We start from the raw sequence: 17,067 nt of genomic DNA on the forward strand, positions 1-17,067 counted from the left end.
CAATTTCTTGAGGACGTTTCGAGGACGTGAGGCTGTCCTAACGTGAAGTGCAGCTCCTTGGTAAAGCTCACATAAGGCCCAAGTAACACTTCAGTCACGCATTCCCTGGTGGCACTCTCGTCACACACTCCATCCATGGTGGATTTCATGTGACGCACTAACTAGTGGCACTCACGTCACACACTCCCCAGTGATCTCTTATGACGCACTCTTAGGTAACACTCACGCAACGCACTCTGAAGTAACACTCACGTGACGCACTCCCAGGTAACACACGTGACGCACTCCCAGGTAACACTCACGTGACGCAGTTCACAGTGGCACAGTCACCGGCATGGAGGTGGGATTCCACCTCTGGCGTCACCTTGTCAGCGGGCGTGTATAGCGTGACGGAGTTATTTGTGACGAGCACGTAACTACGGAACACTGAGGTGAGGAAAAAGACAACGTAGATCTGATCTAATGTCATAGCACAGATTTGTGGCACTGACTTAATCTAAAGGCACAGATTTGTGGCACTGACTTAATCAAGAGGCAAAGATTTATGAAACTGTTCTAGTATAATGGCACAGATTTATGGCACTGTTTTTATATAATGGTACAGATTTATGACACTGATCTAATGTAATGACAGATTTACGACAGTGTTCTGATACAAACTACTGATGGTATGGGCTTGATCTAATGACAGATTTTTGACATTGTTCAGATATATCGGCACAGATTTGAGGCACTAATTCAATCGAACACCACAGATTGCTGACATTAATGCAATTTTCATGACACGGATTCATGATCCTAATCTAATTTGATAGCCCAGCTTTAATCTAAAGGCATTAAGCTAATCTAAAAGCATTAATCTAATCTAAGAGCATTAATCTAATCGAAAGGCATTAATCTAATCTAAGAGCATTAATCTAATCTAAGAGCATTAATCAATCAAAAGCATGTTAATCAGTCTAACGACAGTGATTTGATCTAACAGAAGTGCTGCACATCCCAAGCAAGCGGGAAAATATTAGGTATACTGTAAGCTAACCTTAGATTACGTAGCAACTGTACATAGCAATCTACATTACAAACTGTCTAATGTCAGCTCTATCTTATGTTCAGCCTAGTTTACGTAAAAAACTTCGTATGTGAGGTTGTATTATCTTACACCAAATGCAAACAAGAATCTTAATGTGAACTTTGTCTCTTCCCAAGCCAACTGTACACAGGTCTTTATGTGAAATCTGTCTTATCTTGCCTTGTGTAAACAATTTTTGTAAGCTCTATCTTATCTTACCCCAAGTGTAAACAACTTTTTTTGAGCTATACCTTATCTTACTCCAGGAGGGAGCGCCACTGTACCTCACATGCCATAACTGTAAAGCTACAGGATGGACGTCTTACCTGGGTTATATGGGATGTCGTGGCCGCGCAGGTTGAGGAGCCAAGCCACCTCGTCTAAAGTGGTCACCACCAGAGCGTCCACATTCGTCCGAGACAACACTCCCCTCACCTCCATCACCTTGTCCTCCCAAGACTTCCCTGAGGGAGAGACAGACGAGGAATATGTTGCTTCCGAAACCATATGGTCTTCATGATATAGGAAACTACAGATCTACTGGTTCTCAGTTCTCAGGAGCTGAAATCGAGAGTAACATCTGTTGAAGAGGGAGAGGAGAACCACAACCGCTGCTGTTTGAGGGTACGTGTGCCAACTTTTCCGGTGAGGCTGGGGGACCCATGAGAAGCAGCATCCTTTTTACACCCAGTTGATTATCAGTCATGCAGGCATTCATATAAACTTGTGTCTGAAACTTTCCAAAGGACTAGCATTCATGACGTTATTTGGCAGCTTCATTCAGTCGACCACAACACTCTATTCTATAACAACGTTTTCTATTCCTCTATTCTATATCATTCCATTTATAATTCTATTTTCAGAGGTAAACACTTTTCTTTCTCGTAGTCAAATCAAATTTAGGATCCCATCTTTACAGGAACCTGTGGTTGGTTTTATCAAAAGCTAAACTTGATACTGAGCTGACAAAGAAAAGCAGAGTTTACGATTATACGATCTTTTGAAACTTGTACGTGTTAGGCTATCACTATGCTACACCTGTAAAAGGCTTCAGGCTCACGTTAACGTAACTCTCCTTGAAGGAAAGTCGCTAATTATACGGCCATATTTACTATGATTTAATGGCAGAGAGAACATTAAACCTTTTTTTTTTTTATTTCTATCGAAGTAAATCTGTCCTTCTGGCAAATTAGAATAATAGATTGCTGTCTGATGAATAAGAATAGCAAATAGATGTCTTTGACATGAAAACAGGAAATGATCGCCCATCAGATCAAGAACAGACTTGCATGGGAATAGATCCTCTGTTCATAAAGGACCTGGTTTATTAAGGAAGGATTTACGACGATTGGACACAAATCTCTTCACACTAACAGTTTCAAACACTCATTAGATTAAACACAAATAGAATTTCATTTATCTAAATTTTTACTGTTCAAGTTCATTTTCGAAAAAAAAAGATATATCTTCATCTCTGAAGCACCATTCCGTACTTTCTTACAGCGCACAGGCGTTCACAATAATGATCTCGAGTGCTGATTATATCTATGCTTTTCAGAAGGCTGAAAATACCCACCTGCAAATTCCATCCCCAGGACGAAGGCCGGTTCAGTCGAGTAAGGTGGACGATCCGTCCAGATGACGTCCACCAAGTTGGTCTCCTCGGCCACCACCTCGATGCTCGGAGCTGCAGGTGTGGGTGGTTCATTTGGGTTATTTATACTATAAAGTGTTGGCCAGGTAGGTTGTCTTCGCTAAAAAGTGCGGACTGGCTTGGTTATCTTTGCTGTAAAGTGTGGACTGGCTAGGTTAACTTGGCTATAAAGTGTGGACTGGCTAGGTTAACTTGGCTGTAGAGTATGGGCTGGCTAGGTTAACTTGGCTCTAAAGTGAGTCCTGGCGAGGTCAACGTGGCCATAAACTTGATATCTGGCCAGGTTAGCATGGCCAAAAACTTGTCGTCTAGTCTGGGTTACCCTATTTACAAAGTGAGTTGATTGTCACAAAGTGTCGACTACCCAGGTTGCCTGAGCTCCAAAGTGTGATCTGGTTGAAGAGTCAGGTCAAAGGCCAGTCTATCATAAGCTAGAGTCGTACCGTCGTGCTCAACGGTTGTATCCTCGTGCTCAAGAGTCGTGCAGTCGTGCTCAACGCCGTGCCGTCGTACTCCAGAGTTTAACCAATGTCAGAGACCAGGATCGACGGCTGTCACAGCTTCATGTCTATCATAAATCTATAATCCCATTTGCGTTACATTTCCTCGCTCCTCACAAAAAGAAGCACTAACACGTGATTGGTATGGTAATTATGGTAAGAAATAGAAGAAAAAGTAATCAAGCGAACTCAGATATCCTAAGGACTAAATATAGAGGAAACTAGAGGAAGATAGAAGATAAAAATATTTTCTGAGTTTTGTAAGTGGGGGGAAAAGAATTCCCGAGGGGAATTTTGTCGAATGCTTTCTGGAAGACCAGAAATGTTATATTTATTGCTTTAGTCGTTGGCAATGAATGATGTTTGATAAGGTTCAAGGAGGTTTGTAAGGCATGATCTACGCCTTTTAAAACCATGCTGTGTATTATTGGTCAGGTTGTGTTATTCCAGATGGGCTACGATTTTATCTTTAATAATCGACTCCAGAAGTTTACATATGATTGATGTGAGGCTAATAAGGCGGGAATTACCAAGCAATTCGCAGCTTCCCTTTTTGTATATAGGAGTGACGTCAGCCAGTCTCCTGTCCTGTGTGTATACCATCCTGGCGATCTATTGAAAATCTGGGTTAACGGTCCGGCAATTTCGTGTTTGACGTTTTTATTCTCTCGTGGAGAGACACGATCAGGACCTGGGCTTTTATTAGTCTTCAACATATCTATCGGTGTTGGTACTTCTCTAACTGTGATGGTAAATTCTTGTATCGCGTGAGTGATATTTATCACTATCTCAAAATTCGTGTCGTTGCTTTCTAGCATAAAAACAGAACTGATAACATCTTGTTCAGGGTTGTGGCTACGCTCTTATCGTCCACACTGGGTTCCCATCCATGTTTACTAAGGTTCCTGTTCCACCTCTTATACGTTTCTTATTATTGATATATATATATATATATATATATATATATATATATATATATATATATATATATATATATATATATGAAATTCTTTAGAATCTCTATTACTTTCTCTTGCAATACTCACTTCGTGTTCTCTCTTGGCTTCATTGACAAGACCTTTCACGTGCCTTCTGATTGTGTTATAATGCGTTGCAATGTTTTCTCAAGCTTGTAGAGTTAATTTCTGCGCCGTATGTATCGCAAAATCTTTTGAGTACCATTGAGGCTTGTTGTTAGTTTAATCATTTGTATCGTGCATGAGGATGAATGCGACTTGATGATACATAAACTGACGCTTAAAACTGGCTCATAATTCCTCTGGACATGAACCAACAAAGGTGAGACTCTTTAATGTGTAGCGCAGCCTATTAAAATCTGTTCTTTTGAGGTTAGGTTTTAGGAGAGTCGGTTTTGATATATACGTCGAACGTAACCATATTATGGTCACAAGTGCCTAGATGTTCAACACGGGTGTTAGTCGCTCGGAACTCCTGGGATGCAAGAACTAAATCGAGTATTTTAGCTTCCCTCGTCGGCTCGGTGACGGTTTGGTTGTGAAAAATGTCTTTGATAAAGTTGATAAGTGTAGCAGATTCACTTTCTACACCTGAGACAATTTGCCAGTTGATTTTTATAAGATTAAAATCCCAACAATGATCGAGTCTATCTTGTATTGCTCGTTGTAAACTCTCGTGCATGACATTGTCAACATCTGGCTCCTGATTAGGGCGTATATAGACGACGTTTATGTAAAGTTTGTAAGATTCTGTGTTAATGTGATCACACACAAGTGTTCAAGAGCACCAGATGTTGTAGTCTGAATTTTGATGGGGTTTAGGTAAATCATTACATACAGTGCAGTTCCTCCTCCTGGACAAGTCTTTATGCTTTACTAATGATTTGTAGTTTGGTAGATTGTACTCGCGAATTAGATCGGTTTCTTTTTTTTCTGTGTTCAGAAATGTCTCTGTTAAACTAATGATATCAACGTGTTCACGGTTTACCAAACAATGCAATTCATCTATTTTATTTTGGGTGGATCTAATATTTATGTAAATTCCATGCAATTTCTTCGAGTGATTCTTACTTGTAAGGGGACTGTTGGTGGTATGATATGGCTATCTTTAGACTTAGGTGTGACGAGTTCTTATGCCTGCATCCGCATCACTGTCTGGTGGGGTGGGAGAGAGAGAGAGAGAGAGAGAGAGAGAGAGAGAGAGAGAGAGAGAGAGAGAGAGAGAGAGAGAGAGTCTCACCTTGGGAGAGAGCATAGCTTTCCCAGGTCTGAGCGCTGAAGAGGGTTGGGTCGGCCCCGACGCGGGACCCCGTCGGCAATACCTGCTGCAGCCACGTCATGAGGGACGGCACCTGTCCCAGGGAGAGACACAGGGTCAGGTTAGCTCGCTGTATAACACACACACACACACACACACACACACACACACACACACACACACACACACACACACACACACACACACACACACACACACACACACACACACACGGCTCAGGCACCAGGACTTACTGTGCCGTACACGGTGCTTTAGTATAATTATGTTGACACTCGAATATATAGCTAGAATACTCTCTCTCTCTCTCTCTCTCTCTCTCTCTCTCTCTCTCTCTCTCTCTCTCTCTCTCTCTCTCTCTCTCTCTCTGGTACGTATACTTGCACCAGATAACACTTAGTATCTCTTACCACCACTTCTGTCCACATCAACGTTACCCCCACCACCATCGTCTTTTTTTAAGAGTGATCTTATTCGTCGCAGGAGCGTGGAGTTACCCACGGGAGTCCGGACTTTCGTACCAGTAGTGTGGACTTACCCCGGGGAGTCCGGACTTCATGAGGAGCCAGTGGCAGTCGAGCTGTTCATCCGCCTGCAGGAAGTACCTCCCGTCCGTCCAGAGTGCCTGCTGGCTCATGGTGACCACAGCCACGCCGGAACTTCCAGAGAAACCAGAGATGTAGTTCCGCCTCTGGTCGGCCGGAGCCACGAACTCATTCTGTAGGAAGGTCGAGCCTTTTGGTCGGGTGTGGGTGGTGTGTGCAGCATAGACTGGGCGGGGTTGATGTGGTCTACTGGTTATTAGTGGGTGGGGTGGGAAGGTGAAGGGGTTTGCAAGGAGAGGAGTTGGTATCTACAAGCAAAGGGGATTAGTATGTGCAAGTACGTGGGTCACTGTCTACAGACAGGAGGTCAGTGTCTACAAGCAGGTGGGTTAATGGTGCTTTGCTCTCTCACTAACAAGTTACAAGCAGGTGGCAACTGTAAGCCCTGCACACAAGGGCGTTAGCAGTTGGGTTGTGTATCCTCGCTCCTAAGTTCTACAAGAAGTTGGCACAAAATCGACAAGCTTAATGGAAATAATCATCGCACCTATAAGTCAGTCTACGAACACCTGACTCAGTTCTACAAGCAAGTAAAAGGAGCATCAACATGTTCTCTCACCCTACAAACAGATAGCTTCGCTGCCCCATTGTTCACTCAACCTAACGAAATACGCCGGTGCTTGCTTGTCCAATGACTCTACGAGCATGCTGGACAATCCTAGTTTATTTACAAGAAGACGAATTTCTGGTGATTACTTTAACCATTGGACGAGCAAAATAGTCACCGCTGTATATGTACTTCCTTCGTTGAGATTCACCGTTTAAGACTGGATCACCTTAGAGGGAGGGCACCACAGGGCGAGCTGTACCTGTCACTTACCTTGGCCTTGAGCATGACTTCCCTTAGTGCTGGCCACACGCACCCACCTGATGAGCATCGCTGGTAGGGATGATGTAGGCGTCCAGACCGTAGTTGGCTATCTCCTGCCTCAGTCGGGCTACCCTAAAGGTTCGAACTCATCACTAAACAATAAAGAAGATAAACATATAATAAGCATTTATTGCATTTATGGCCAGGCTACAGCAACTAGATATTCGTTCGTTCTCGTGGTACCACCTCGTCGTCCATATTTTGACTAAAAGTCTTTTGTTTTACTGAGTGCCTTCAACATCTTGAGCAGGACGACACTATCCTTGATCATGGTGGCACCGTCGTGCTCGAGGATCGTCTCATTTTCATCATCCTCAAGTCCCAGCAATTTCTTACTCTCCCGATTGGAGTAACCTCCTACCCACGAACCATCCACTAGTGCCCCATCCACCTATGGACCAACAAACTATTACCATACGCTTGTAGATTATCCGCCTGTAGACCGTCCCGGTATTACCATTGACGTATAGACCATCTATCCATGGGGCATGTACAGATGAACAATCCGCTTACGGAACATCGACCTACGAGCCATCCACGTGCAGAATATATCCATCCTCAAACCATCCAGACACAGAGTATCCACTTACAGATTATCCTCTCGTGAACCATCTGGTCATGGTCAATTAACCTAAGGACCAAACAACCATACAGTTTGCTGAGGATCTTCCAACAACGGACCATCCAACTAGAGGGCCATCCATCAACGGACCATCCATCTAAAGGGCCACCAACCCACGGACCATCCACCCACAGACCATCCAACCCACCGTTATCTGGGTTTCCCATGCACTGTCCTCCAGCAGACACACGCATCATACACCATCAGGTCTTCTGGTATCAGTCTCCAACACTTCCCCTACCTTAGCCATCAACTCCCACACACACACACACAAACACACACACCCAGCCTCACCACACTTTTACCATCAATCTAGCCACGCACTCTCCGTCATTCCCCGATCCTCTCCCGGCAACCCACCTCTCGGCTGTGTCCACTCTGTTCGGCGGCTGTGGGTCGCCCTCGCCACAGTTGTACCGGTCATCCAGGGTCACGTCCAGGGTCATGCTCAGGTCAAGGGGCACATCTGGGTACTCTCTGCGCACCACCGTCCCGCCTGAGCCTGTAAGGGGAAATGCAGAGGAAGAGTCAGGTACAGCACGATGACCTTAGGGCTCAGGACCAAATGTATTTGATACACAGACACACAAACTACTTGTTGAGTCACTATATATATATATATATATATATATATATATATATATATATATATATATATATATATATATATAGGAAAGGATCACAATTTTGCGCGTGATCAAGTATATTCCTATGAGTCCACGGGGAAAATGTATAGAAATATATATATATATATATATATATATATATATATATATATATATATATATATATATATATATATATATATATATATATATTATCCCTGGGGATAGGGGATTAAGAATACTTCCCACGTATTCCCTGCGTGTCGTAGAAGGCGACTAGAAGGGGAGGGAGCGGGGGGCTGGAAATCCTCCCCTCTCGTTTTTTTTTTTTTTTCAAAAGAAGGAACAGAGAATTGGGCCAGGTGAGGGTATTCCCTCAAAGGCCCAGTCCTCTGTTCTTAACGCTACCTCGCTAATGCGGAAAATGGCGAATAGTTTGAAAGAAAGAAAGATATATATATATATATATATATATATATATATATATATATATATATATATATATATATATATATATATATATATATATATATATATATATATATATATATATATATATATGGATGGGGTTGTTAGGGAGGTGAATGCAAGAGTTTTGGAAAGAGGGGCAAGTATGAAGTCTGTTGGGGATGAGAGAGCTTGGGAAGTGAGTCAGTTGTTGTTTGACGATACAGCGCTGGTGGCTGATTCATGTGAGAAACCGCAGAAGCTGGTGACTGAGTTTGGTAAAGTGTGTGAAAGAAGAAAGTTAAGAGTGAATGTGAATAAGAGCAAGGTTATTAGGTACAGTAGGGTTAAGGGTCAAGTCAACTGGGAGGTAAGTTTGAATGGAGAAAAACTGGAGGAAGTAAAGTGTTTTAGATATCTGGGAGTGGATCTGGCAGCGGATGGAACCATGGAAGCGGAAGTGGATCATAGGGTGGGGGAGGGGGCGAAAATCCTGGGAGCCTTGAAGAATGTGTGGAAGTCGAGAACATTATCTCGGAAAGCAAAAATGGGTATGTTTGAAGGAATAGTGGTTCCAACATTGTTGTATGGTTGCGAGGCGTGGGCTATGGATAGAGTTGTGCGCAGGAGGGTGGATGTGCTGGAAATGAGATGTTTGAGGACAATGTGTGGTGTGAGGTGGTTTGCTCGAGTAAGTAACGTAAGGGTAAGAGAGATGTGTGGAAATAAAAAGAGCGTGGTTGAGAGAGCAGAAGAGGGTGTTTTAAATGGTTTGGTCACATGGAGAGAATGAGTGAGGAAAGATTGACCAAGAGGATATATGTGTTGGAGGTGGAGGGAACGAGGAGAAGTGGGAGACCAAATTGGAGGTGGAAAGATGGAGTGAAAAAGATTTTGTGTGATCGGGGCCTGAACATGCAGGAGGGTGAAAGGAGGGCAAGGAATAGAGTGAATTGGATCGATGTGGTATACGGGGGTTGACGTGCTGTCAGTGGATTGAATCAGGGCATGTGAAGCGTCTGGGGTAAACCATGGAAAGCTGTTTAGGTATGTATATTTGCGTGTGTGGACGTATGTATATACATGTGTATGGGTGGGTTGGGCCATTTCTTTCGTCTGTTTCCTTGCGCTACCTCGGAAACGCGGGAGACAGCGACAAAGCAAAAAAAAAGAAAAAAAAAAGAAATATATATATATATATATATATATATATATATATATATATATATATATATATATATATATATATGTATGTATGTATGTATGTATTATTCCATGTAATTCACGGGGAAATGAAACACGACAAGTTCCCGAGTACACTTTCGTGTAATAATCACCATTTGGTAAACAAGTGACTGCCCGAATGAAGGTCGGGTGCGTTCAAGTTTGGCAACATGCGTATCATAAAGTTTATCATGTGGGCAAGAAAGGGAACTTTTTACAAATTTTATCAACAATAAGGCTAACCGATTTGTATAGACCTTCACAAATATCAATGTTAGAATTTTTTGTGTATTTGATAACAGAAGATTCAACGATATTTCTCGTGGTACGAGAGTTAGAGTTGATAATTGAGATGGCATTATTCCAGTCAATACAGCGATCATAATTTCTAACGTGATCAAACAAGGCATTTGATTCTTGTCCTGTTCTTATACATCTATGTTGCTTAAGTCTAACAGAAAGATCTTAACCAGTCTGCTCAACATAAGACATATCACAATTTTTACAGGGTACTCTGTAATCACAGCCTGCAGAACTTCCAAGTGAGTTCCTGATCAAGAAATTCTTTATAGTATTATTGTTGCTGATGGCAACATTTCCATTAAAGGATTTAAGCAATATGGGAAGTATTTTAGAATCATAAGTAAAAGGGAAAACTAAAAGGTTCTTGGTGTCAAGAGGAGGTTTGGGTTCAACTCTATACAACGATTAATTTGCCAACTTAAGGGAATGTTGGGGTGAGGAGGGTGGTGAGAGTAAGTGAGCTTGGGAAGGAGACTTGTGTGAGGAAGTACCAGGAGAGACTGAGTACAGAATGGAAAAAGGTGAGAACAATGGAAGTAAGGGGAGTGGGGGAGGAATGGGATGTATTTAAGAAATCAGTGATGGATTGCGCAAAAGATGCTTGTGGCATGAGAAGCGTGGGAGGTGGGTTGATTAGAAAGGGTAGTGAGTGGTGGGATGAAGAAGTAAGATTATTAGTGAAAGAGAAGAGAGAGGCATTTGGACGATTTTTGCAGGGAAAAAATGCAATTGAGTGGGAGATGTATAAAAGAAAGAGACAGGAGGTCAAGAGAAAGGTGCAAGAGGTGAAAAAGAGGGCAAATGAGAGTTGGGGTGAGAGAGTATCATTAAATCTTAGGGAGAATAAAAAGATGTTCTGGAAGGAGGTAGATAAAGTGCGTAAGACAAGGGAGCAAATGGGAACTTCAGTGAAGGGGGCTAATGGGGAGGTGATAACAAGTAGTGGTGATGTGAGAAGGAGATGGAGTGAGTATTTTGAAGGTTTGTTGAATGTGTTTGATGATAGAGTGGCAGATATAGGGTGTTTTGGTCGAGGTGGTGTGCAAAGTGAGAGGGTTAGGGAAAATGAATTGGTAAACAGAGAAGAGGTAGTAAAAGCTTTGCGGAAGATGAAAGCTGGCAAGGCAGCAGGTTTGGATGGTATTGCAGTGGAATCTATTAAAAAAGGGGGTGACTGTATTGTTGACTGGTTGGTAAGGTTATTTAATGTATGTATGACTCATGGTGAGGTGCCTGAGGATTGGCGGAATGCGTGCATAGTGCCATTGTACAAAGGCAAAGGGGATAAGAGTGAGTGCTCAAATTACAGAGGTATAAGTTTGTTGAGTATTCCTGGTAAATTATATGGGAGGGTATTGATTGAGAGGGTGAAGGCATGTACAGAGCATCAGATTGGGGAAGAGCAGTGTGGTTTCAGAAGTGGTAGAGGATGTATGGATCAGGTGTTTGCTTTGAAGAATGTATATGAGAAATACTTAGAAAAGCAAATGGATTTGTATGTAGCATTTATGGATCTGGAGAAGGCATATGATAGAGTTGATAGAGATGCTCTGTGGAAGGTATTAAGAATATATGGTGTGGGAGGCAAGTTGTTAGACGCAGAGAAAAGTTTTTATCGAGGATGTAAGGCATGTGTACGTGTAGGAAGAGAGGAAAGTGATTGGTTCTCAGTGAATGTAGGTTTGCGGCAGGGGTGTGTGATGTCTCCATGGTTGTTTAATTTGTTTATGGATGGGGTTGTTAGGGAGGTGAATGCAAGAGTTTTGGAAAGAGGGGCAAGTATGAAGTCTGTCGTGGATGAGAGAGCTTGGGAAGTGAGTCAGTTGTTGTTCGCTGATGATACAGCGCTGGTGGCTGATTCATGTGAGAAACTGCAGAAGCTGGTGACTGAGTTTGGTAAAGTGTGTGAAAGAAGAAAGTTAAGAGTAAATGTGAATAAGAGCAAGGTTATTAGGTACAGTAGGGTTGAGGGTCATGTCAATTGGGAGGTAAGTTTGAATGGAGAAAAACTAAAGGAAGTAAAGTGTTTTAGATATCTGGGAGTGGATCTGGCAGCGGATGGAACCATGGAAGCGGAAGTGGATCATAGGGTGGGGGAGGGGGGCGAAAATCCTGGGAGCCTTGAAGAATGTGTGGAAGTCGAGAACATTATCTCGGAAGCAAAAATGGGTATGTTTGAAGGAATAGTGGTTCCAACAATGTTGTATGGTTGCGAGGCGTGGGCTATGGATAGAGTTGTGCGCATGAGGATAGATGTCCTGGAAATGAGATGTTTGAGGACTGTGTGGTGTGAGGAGGTGGAGGGAACGAGGAGAAGTGGGAGACCAAATTGGAGGTGGAAAGATGGAGTGAAAAAGATTTTGAGTGATCGGGGCCTGAACATGCAGGAGGGTGAAAGGCGGGCAAGGAATAGAGTGAATTGGATCGATGTGGTATACCGGGGTTGACGTGCTGTCAGTGGATTGAATCAGGGCATGTGAAGCGTCTGGGGTAAACCATGGAAAGTTTTGTGGGGCCTGATGTGGAAAGGGAACTGTGGTTTCGGGCATTATTGCATGACAGCTAGAGACTGAGTGTGAACGAATGGGGCCTTTGTTGTCTTTTCCTAGCGCTACCTCGCACACATGAGGGGGGAGGGGGATGGTATTCCATGTGTGGCGAGGTGGCGATGGGAATGAATAAAGGAAGACAGTGTGAATTGTGTGCATGGGTATATATGTATGTGTCTGTGTGTGTATATATATGTGTACATTGAGATTATAGTATGTATATTTGCGTGTGTGGACGTGTATGTATATGCATATGTATGGGGGTGGGTTGTGCCATTTCTTTCGTCTGTTTCCTTGCGCTACCTCGCAAACGCGGGAGACAGCGACTAAGCAAAATAAGTAAATATATATATATATATATATATATATATATATATATATATATATATATATATATATATATATATATATATATTCATATATATATATATATATATATATATATATATATATATATATATATATATATATATATATATATATATATATATATATATATATATATATATATATATATATATATATACATATATATATATATATATATATATATATATATATATATATATATATATATATATATATATATATATATTGTGTGCGTGTATGTGTCTGTGTCTATGTGTATAGCAGTACATAGAAATATCACAGGTTGGCTGAGAGCCTCATGTTCTCAGTAGACTCACACATGATTCGTCGGGCCAAGATAAAATCATATATTGGTCCTCTCTGCTGAAGAGTCATGTGTCTACCGCTGATAAGATAAGGACCGCAGATATAACCATAGACCGTTAGACTTTCTGTCATCTGTCCTTCCCATGTGTTCCCATACAGACAGGAGAGTAACATATAAGGAAAATCATAGAAGTTGGGTTAGCGCGAATGAACATGTAGGGCAGAGCAGTACAAGGGACAAGTCATAGACAATCGTTTACACTGCTAAGCTGCACAAGATTAGACTATCCTCAAGTACGTCAGTATTAAGAAAGTATTCAGAAAGTTCACAATATTTCCCACCGTAAGGCTCAGTAAGGATCAGTCAGTTAGGAGCAGTCTGTGTGTAGTGTTGTTGAGATCACTTCTATGGTATGTGAGATGACGTACACCGAGGTTTATCGACCCTAGGATGAAGTTGTGTCTGCCAGGATATGAATGTTGTACCCCATGTTGTTCCTGCCTGTTACAATATCATAGTGTCTAGTTCTGGGGCTACGCTTTCCACAGGGATGTATGGTAGGTTAGTGCTTGTGATAATGCTTGATGCTAGAGCTACCTGGTCACACAGTATGTCTGAGTCGATTCACCGAAACCATCAAGAATTGATACGTATTGGATGACAGTACAGCTATAATGGTATGTCTAGGCTGAGCTCTACATCTGGCTTCGGGACACGCTCATTTGGCCATTCTGTCAACATGATCATGATGGTTCAGTCTAATATGAGAGGGAACGGAGGAGAAATGTAATGGCGAGGTCTCTGTTCTTGGAAGCGCTACGTAAACCATGTATTTCGTCTTTTCAGTGGCAGTCAAAATTGGCAGTTAGGATTCTCAGTGTATGTAGGGATCATAATGATTGGCGGAATGCCCCTACAGTGTCATTGTACCATAAAGGCAATGGAGACAAAGGTGAAAGTTCAAATTCCAGAGGTATACATTTGCTGGGCGTATCTGATAAGTTGTGCGGGAGAGTAACGAATATGCGGGCGGTGGCGCCCATACACAAGAGTTTCAGGTTGCGAAGGAACGACGTGACTTACATAGTGGTAGAGGAAGTGTGGATCAGGTATTTACTTTGAAGAATGTATGTGAGAAATAGAGAAACAAAGGGACTTATATATGGCGTGTCTGAATATGAAGAAAACGTATGATCGGGTTGATAGAGACTTCCTGTGGAAAGCGTTGCGAATAACTAGTGTTAGAGAAAAGTTGCTCGAAGTAGTTAGAAAAGTGTGAGGCGTGTGTGCGAGTAGGAACAGGGGATGGTGACCGTGAGTCTGCGGCAGGGGTATGTGATGTAACCTCAGCCTGTCTGAGTTGTTTATGGATAAGACGGTGAGGGAGGCGATTGCAAGCGTCTTGGAGAGAAAAACTGAGATGCACTCTGGTGGGGATGAGCGCCCCGTGAGGTGGGTCAGTTGTTGTTTGCGGATGACAGTGCTGGTGGCAGATTCGAGTGAGACACTGCAGCAGCTAGGTGCCGGTGTCTGAGTTTAGGGAAGTGTTTTTGAAAGAAAAGAGTTGCGAGTAAATGTGAATAAAAGCAAGGTAATAGCTTTAGCAGTGGAGAGATAAAGTTATTTGGAATGTGAGTTTGAATGGAGAAAAAATGGAGGAAATTATGAGTTTTAGATATGGTGGTGGACATGGTAACAAATGAAATCATGGGAACTGAAGTGGGCTTGAGGATTGGTGAGGAGGCGAAGGCCCTGGGGGCACTAAGAAATGTGAGGAAAAAGGTCGCTACCTTCATGAGTGTTAAAAGATGGGTATGTTTGATGGTAGAGAAGACCCGTCGGTGATGTATGGATACGAGGCGTGGGGCTTAGACGAAAATGTAAAGATGAGGTCGGATGTGTTGGATATGTGATGCTTGGAGACAATGCGTAATGTGAGGAGGGCTGATCACATAAGAAATTATAAGGTAAGAGAATCATGGTATGTATAAGGTAAGAGAGTCATGGTATGTATAAGGTAAGAGAGTCATGGTCCGTATAAGGTAAGAGAATCATGGTATGTATAAGGTAAGAGAGTCATGGTATGTATAAGGTAAGAGAGTCATGGTATGTATAAGGTAAGAGAGTCATGGTATGTATAAGGTAAGAGAGTCATGGTCCGTATAAGGTAAGAGAATCATGGTATGTATAAGGTAAGAGAGTCATGGTATGTATAAGGTAAGAGAGTCATGGTATGTATAAGGTAAGAGAGTCATGGTCTGTATAAGGTAAGAGAATCATGGTATGTATAAGGTAAGAGAGTCATAGTATGTATAAGGTAAGAGAGTCATGGTATGTATAAGGTTAGAGAGTCATAGTATATATAAGTATGCATGAGAGAGCTGAAGGGGATGTGCTGAAACTATTTTTGACACATGAAGAAGATAACTAAAAGGGTATGTATGGATGTCAGGAGTAGAGGGAACAAGGAAACTGGGGGAAACCACGAAACAGGTGGAAGGATGGAGTGAAAGAAAAATAATTTGAATGTTCTGGACCTGAACATGCAAGAGGGTGCTAGGCTTGTAAAGGATAGGGGGAATTGGGGCGATGTGGTATAAAGGGAACGACGTGCCGAAGCAAGGTATAGTAGAAGGTTGAAGGAAACAATGGAAAACTCCGTAGTGCCTGCTTGTGGATAAGGGGCTCTGGTTGCAATGCATTATACATAACAAGCAGGATAATGCATGTGTGCGAATGAAGTCATTTTTCTGTCTTTTCCCAGCGCTACCGTGTCAATACGGGAAATGGCGAATATGTCTAAAAAAAATATGTCTGTCGGTATACAGCCTCATGCCTGCTTCTAGACCAGACCACCTGTGGCGAACGTAAATCATCGGATTTACACACACATTGTTTTATAAAGATGGCTACTGGTGTAATTCACTCGCTACTGTACCGCCTAACATAAAGCGACAGCTCAAAAATACGCTTGTATGATTTGAAACTGGATCATTCCTCCTGCAGTGTCAAGAAACAAGACTCTCAAGTTCTAGATTTACAAAGCACATACCATAGTATTACAGAATGGGACCTGAAGACTAACACTGCTGTCTGAGTTCCTACTTCTGTTGACAACATTAACATCAGAACGTTTTCTAAACATTCAAAAGATCTCAGGAATGTATGCAAAGTCTATTCAGCTGTGAATAGTATTTCTATCAGCTCAATACAATAAACTCTTCTAGTGAGTTTGACATCAAAACAGAAACAGACGGGAGATGATTTTGCTTATACAACACAGTGGATGGACCTGACCTGTAACCCTTAACCCCCTCCCACCTCTTACCATGCCCCAAGAAGAGGACCAGAGCCACAGCGTTGAGCACTACGGTCGGCGACATCTTCATCACAGCTGACGGTCGGACGATCTGCTGCTGAACCATCTTCGTCACCGTCAGAAGAGGAGGCCTTATAAACAACGCCCAGCCCACCCCATCGAAGTGACCTTCAAAGTTCCTGGGAAAGTGTCCAGCCGGGATACAAGTTGCCAGGTACATGCCTCCCTCTTGGCATGGCCAACCGGGCGTATAAAGGGGTGTGTATGTGTGTGTGGAAGGGTAGAGCGGGGGAGGGGGGTGTTTATGGGGCCGGCTGCTACTGGGAGAGAACATATCCACCTGATTCTGATTGTGGTTGAATGATAAGAC

At 42.5% G+C, this 17,067-nt stretch overlaps 1 protein-coding gene across 1 annotated transcript in view; it reads right to left on the bottom strand.

Moving 5' to 3' along the window:
* The window catches only part of LOC139755428 (xaa-Pro aminopeptidase 1-like), a 39,006-nt gene extending 22,141 nt beyond the window's left edge, over positions 1–16,865 (bottom strand). The window contains exons 1-8 of the mRNA XM_071673727.1: positions 16,707–16,865; positions 7,935–8,076; positions 6,949–7,024; positions 6,015–6,194; positions 5,441–5,552; positions 2,646–2,756; positions 1,396–1,533; positions 303–426 (exon numbers count right to left, since the gene is read on the bottom strand). Of these exons, the coding sequence (XP_071529828.1) occupies positions 303–426; positions 1,396–1,533; positions 2,646–2,756; positions 5,441–5,552; positions 6,015–6,194; positions 6,949–7,024; positions 7,935–8,076; positions 16,707–16,803 (980 nt within the window). The 5' untranslated portion in view covers positions 16,804–16,865. The remainder of the gene's footprint in view (positions 1–302; positions 427–1,395; positions 1,534–2,645; positions 2,757–5,440; positions 5,553–6,014; positions 6,195–6,948; positions 7,025–7,934; positions 8,077–16,706) is intronic.
* Between the last annotated feature and the right edge of the window lie 202 nt (positions 16,866–17,067).

Source organism: Panulirus ornatus, chromosome 19, assembly GCF_036320965.1.
Source record: "Panulirus ornatus isolate Po-2019 chromosome 19, ASM3632096v1, whole genome shotgun sequence".
NCBI classification, from domain to species: Eukaryota; Metazoa; Arthropoda; class Malacostraca; order Decapoda; family Palinuridae; genus Panulirus; species Panulirus ornatus.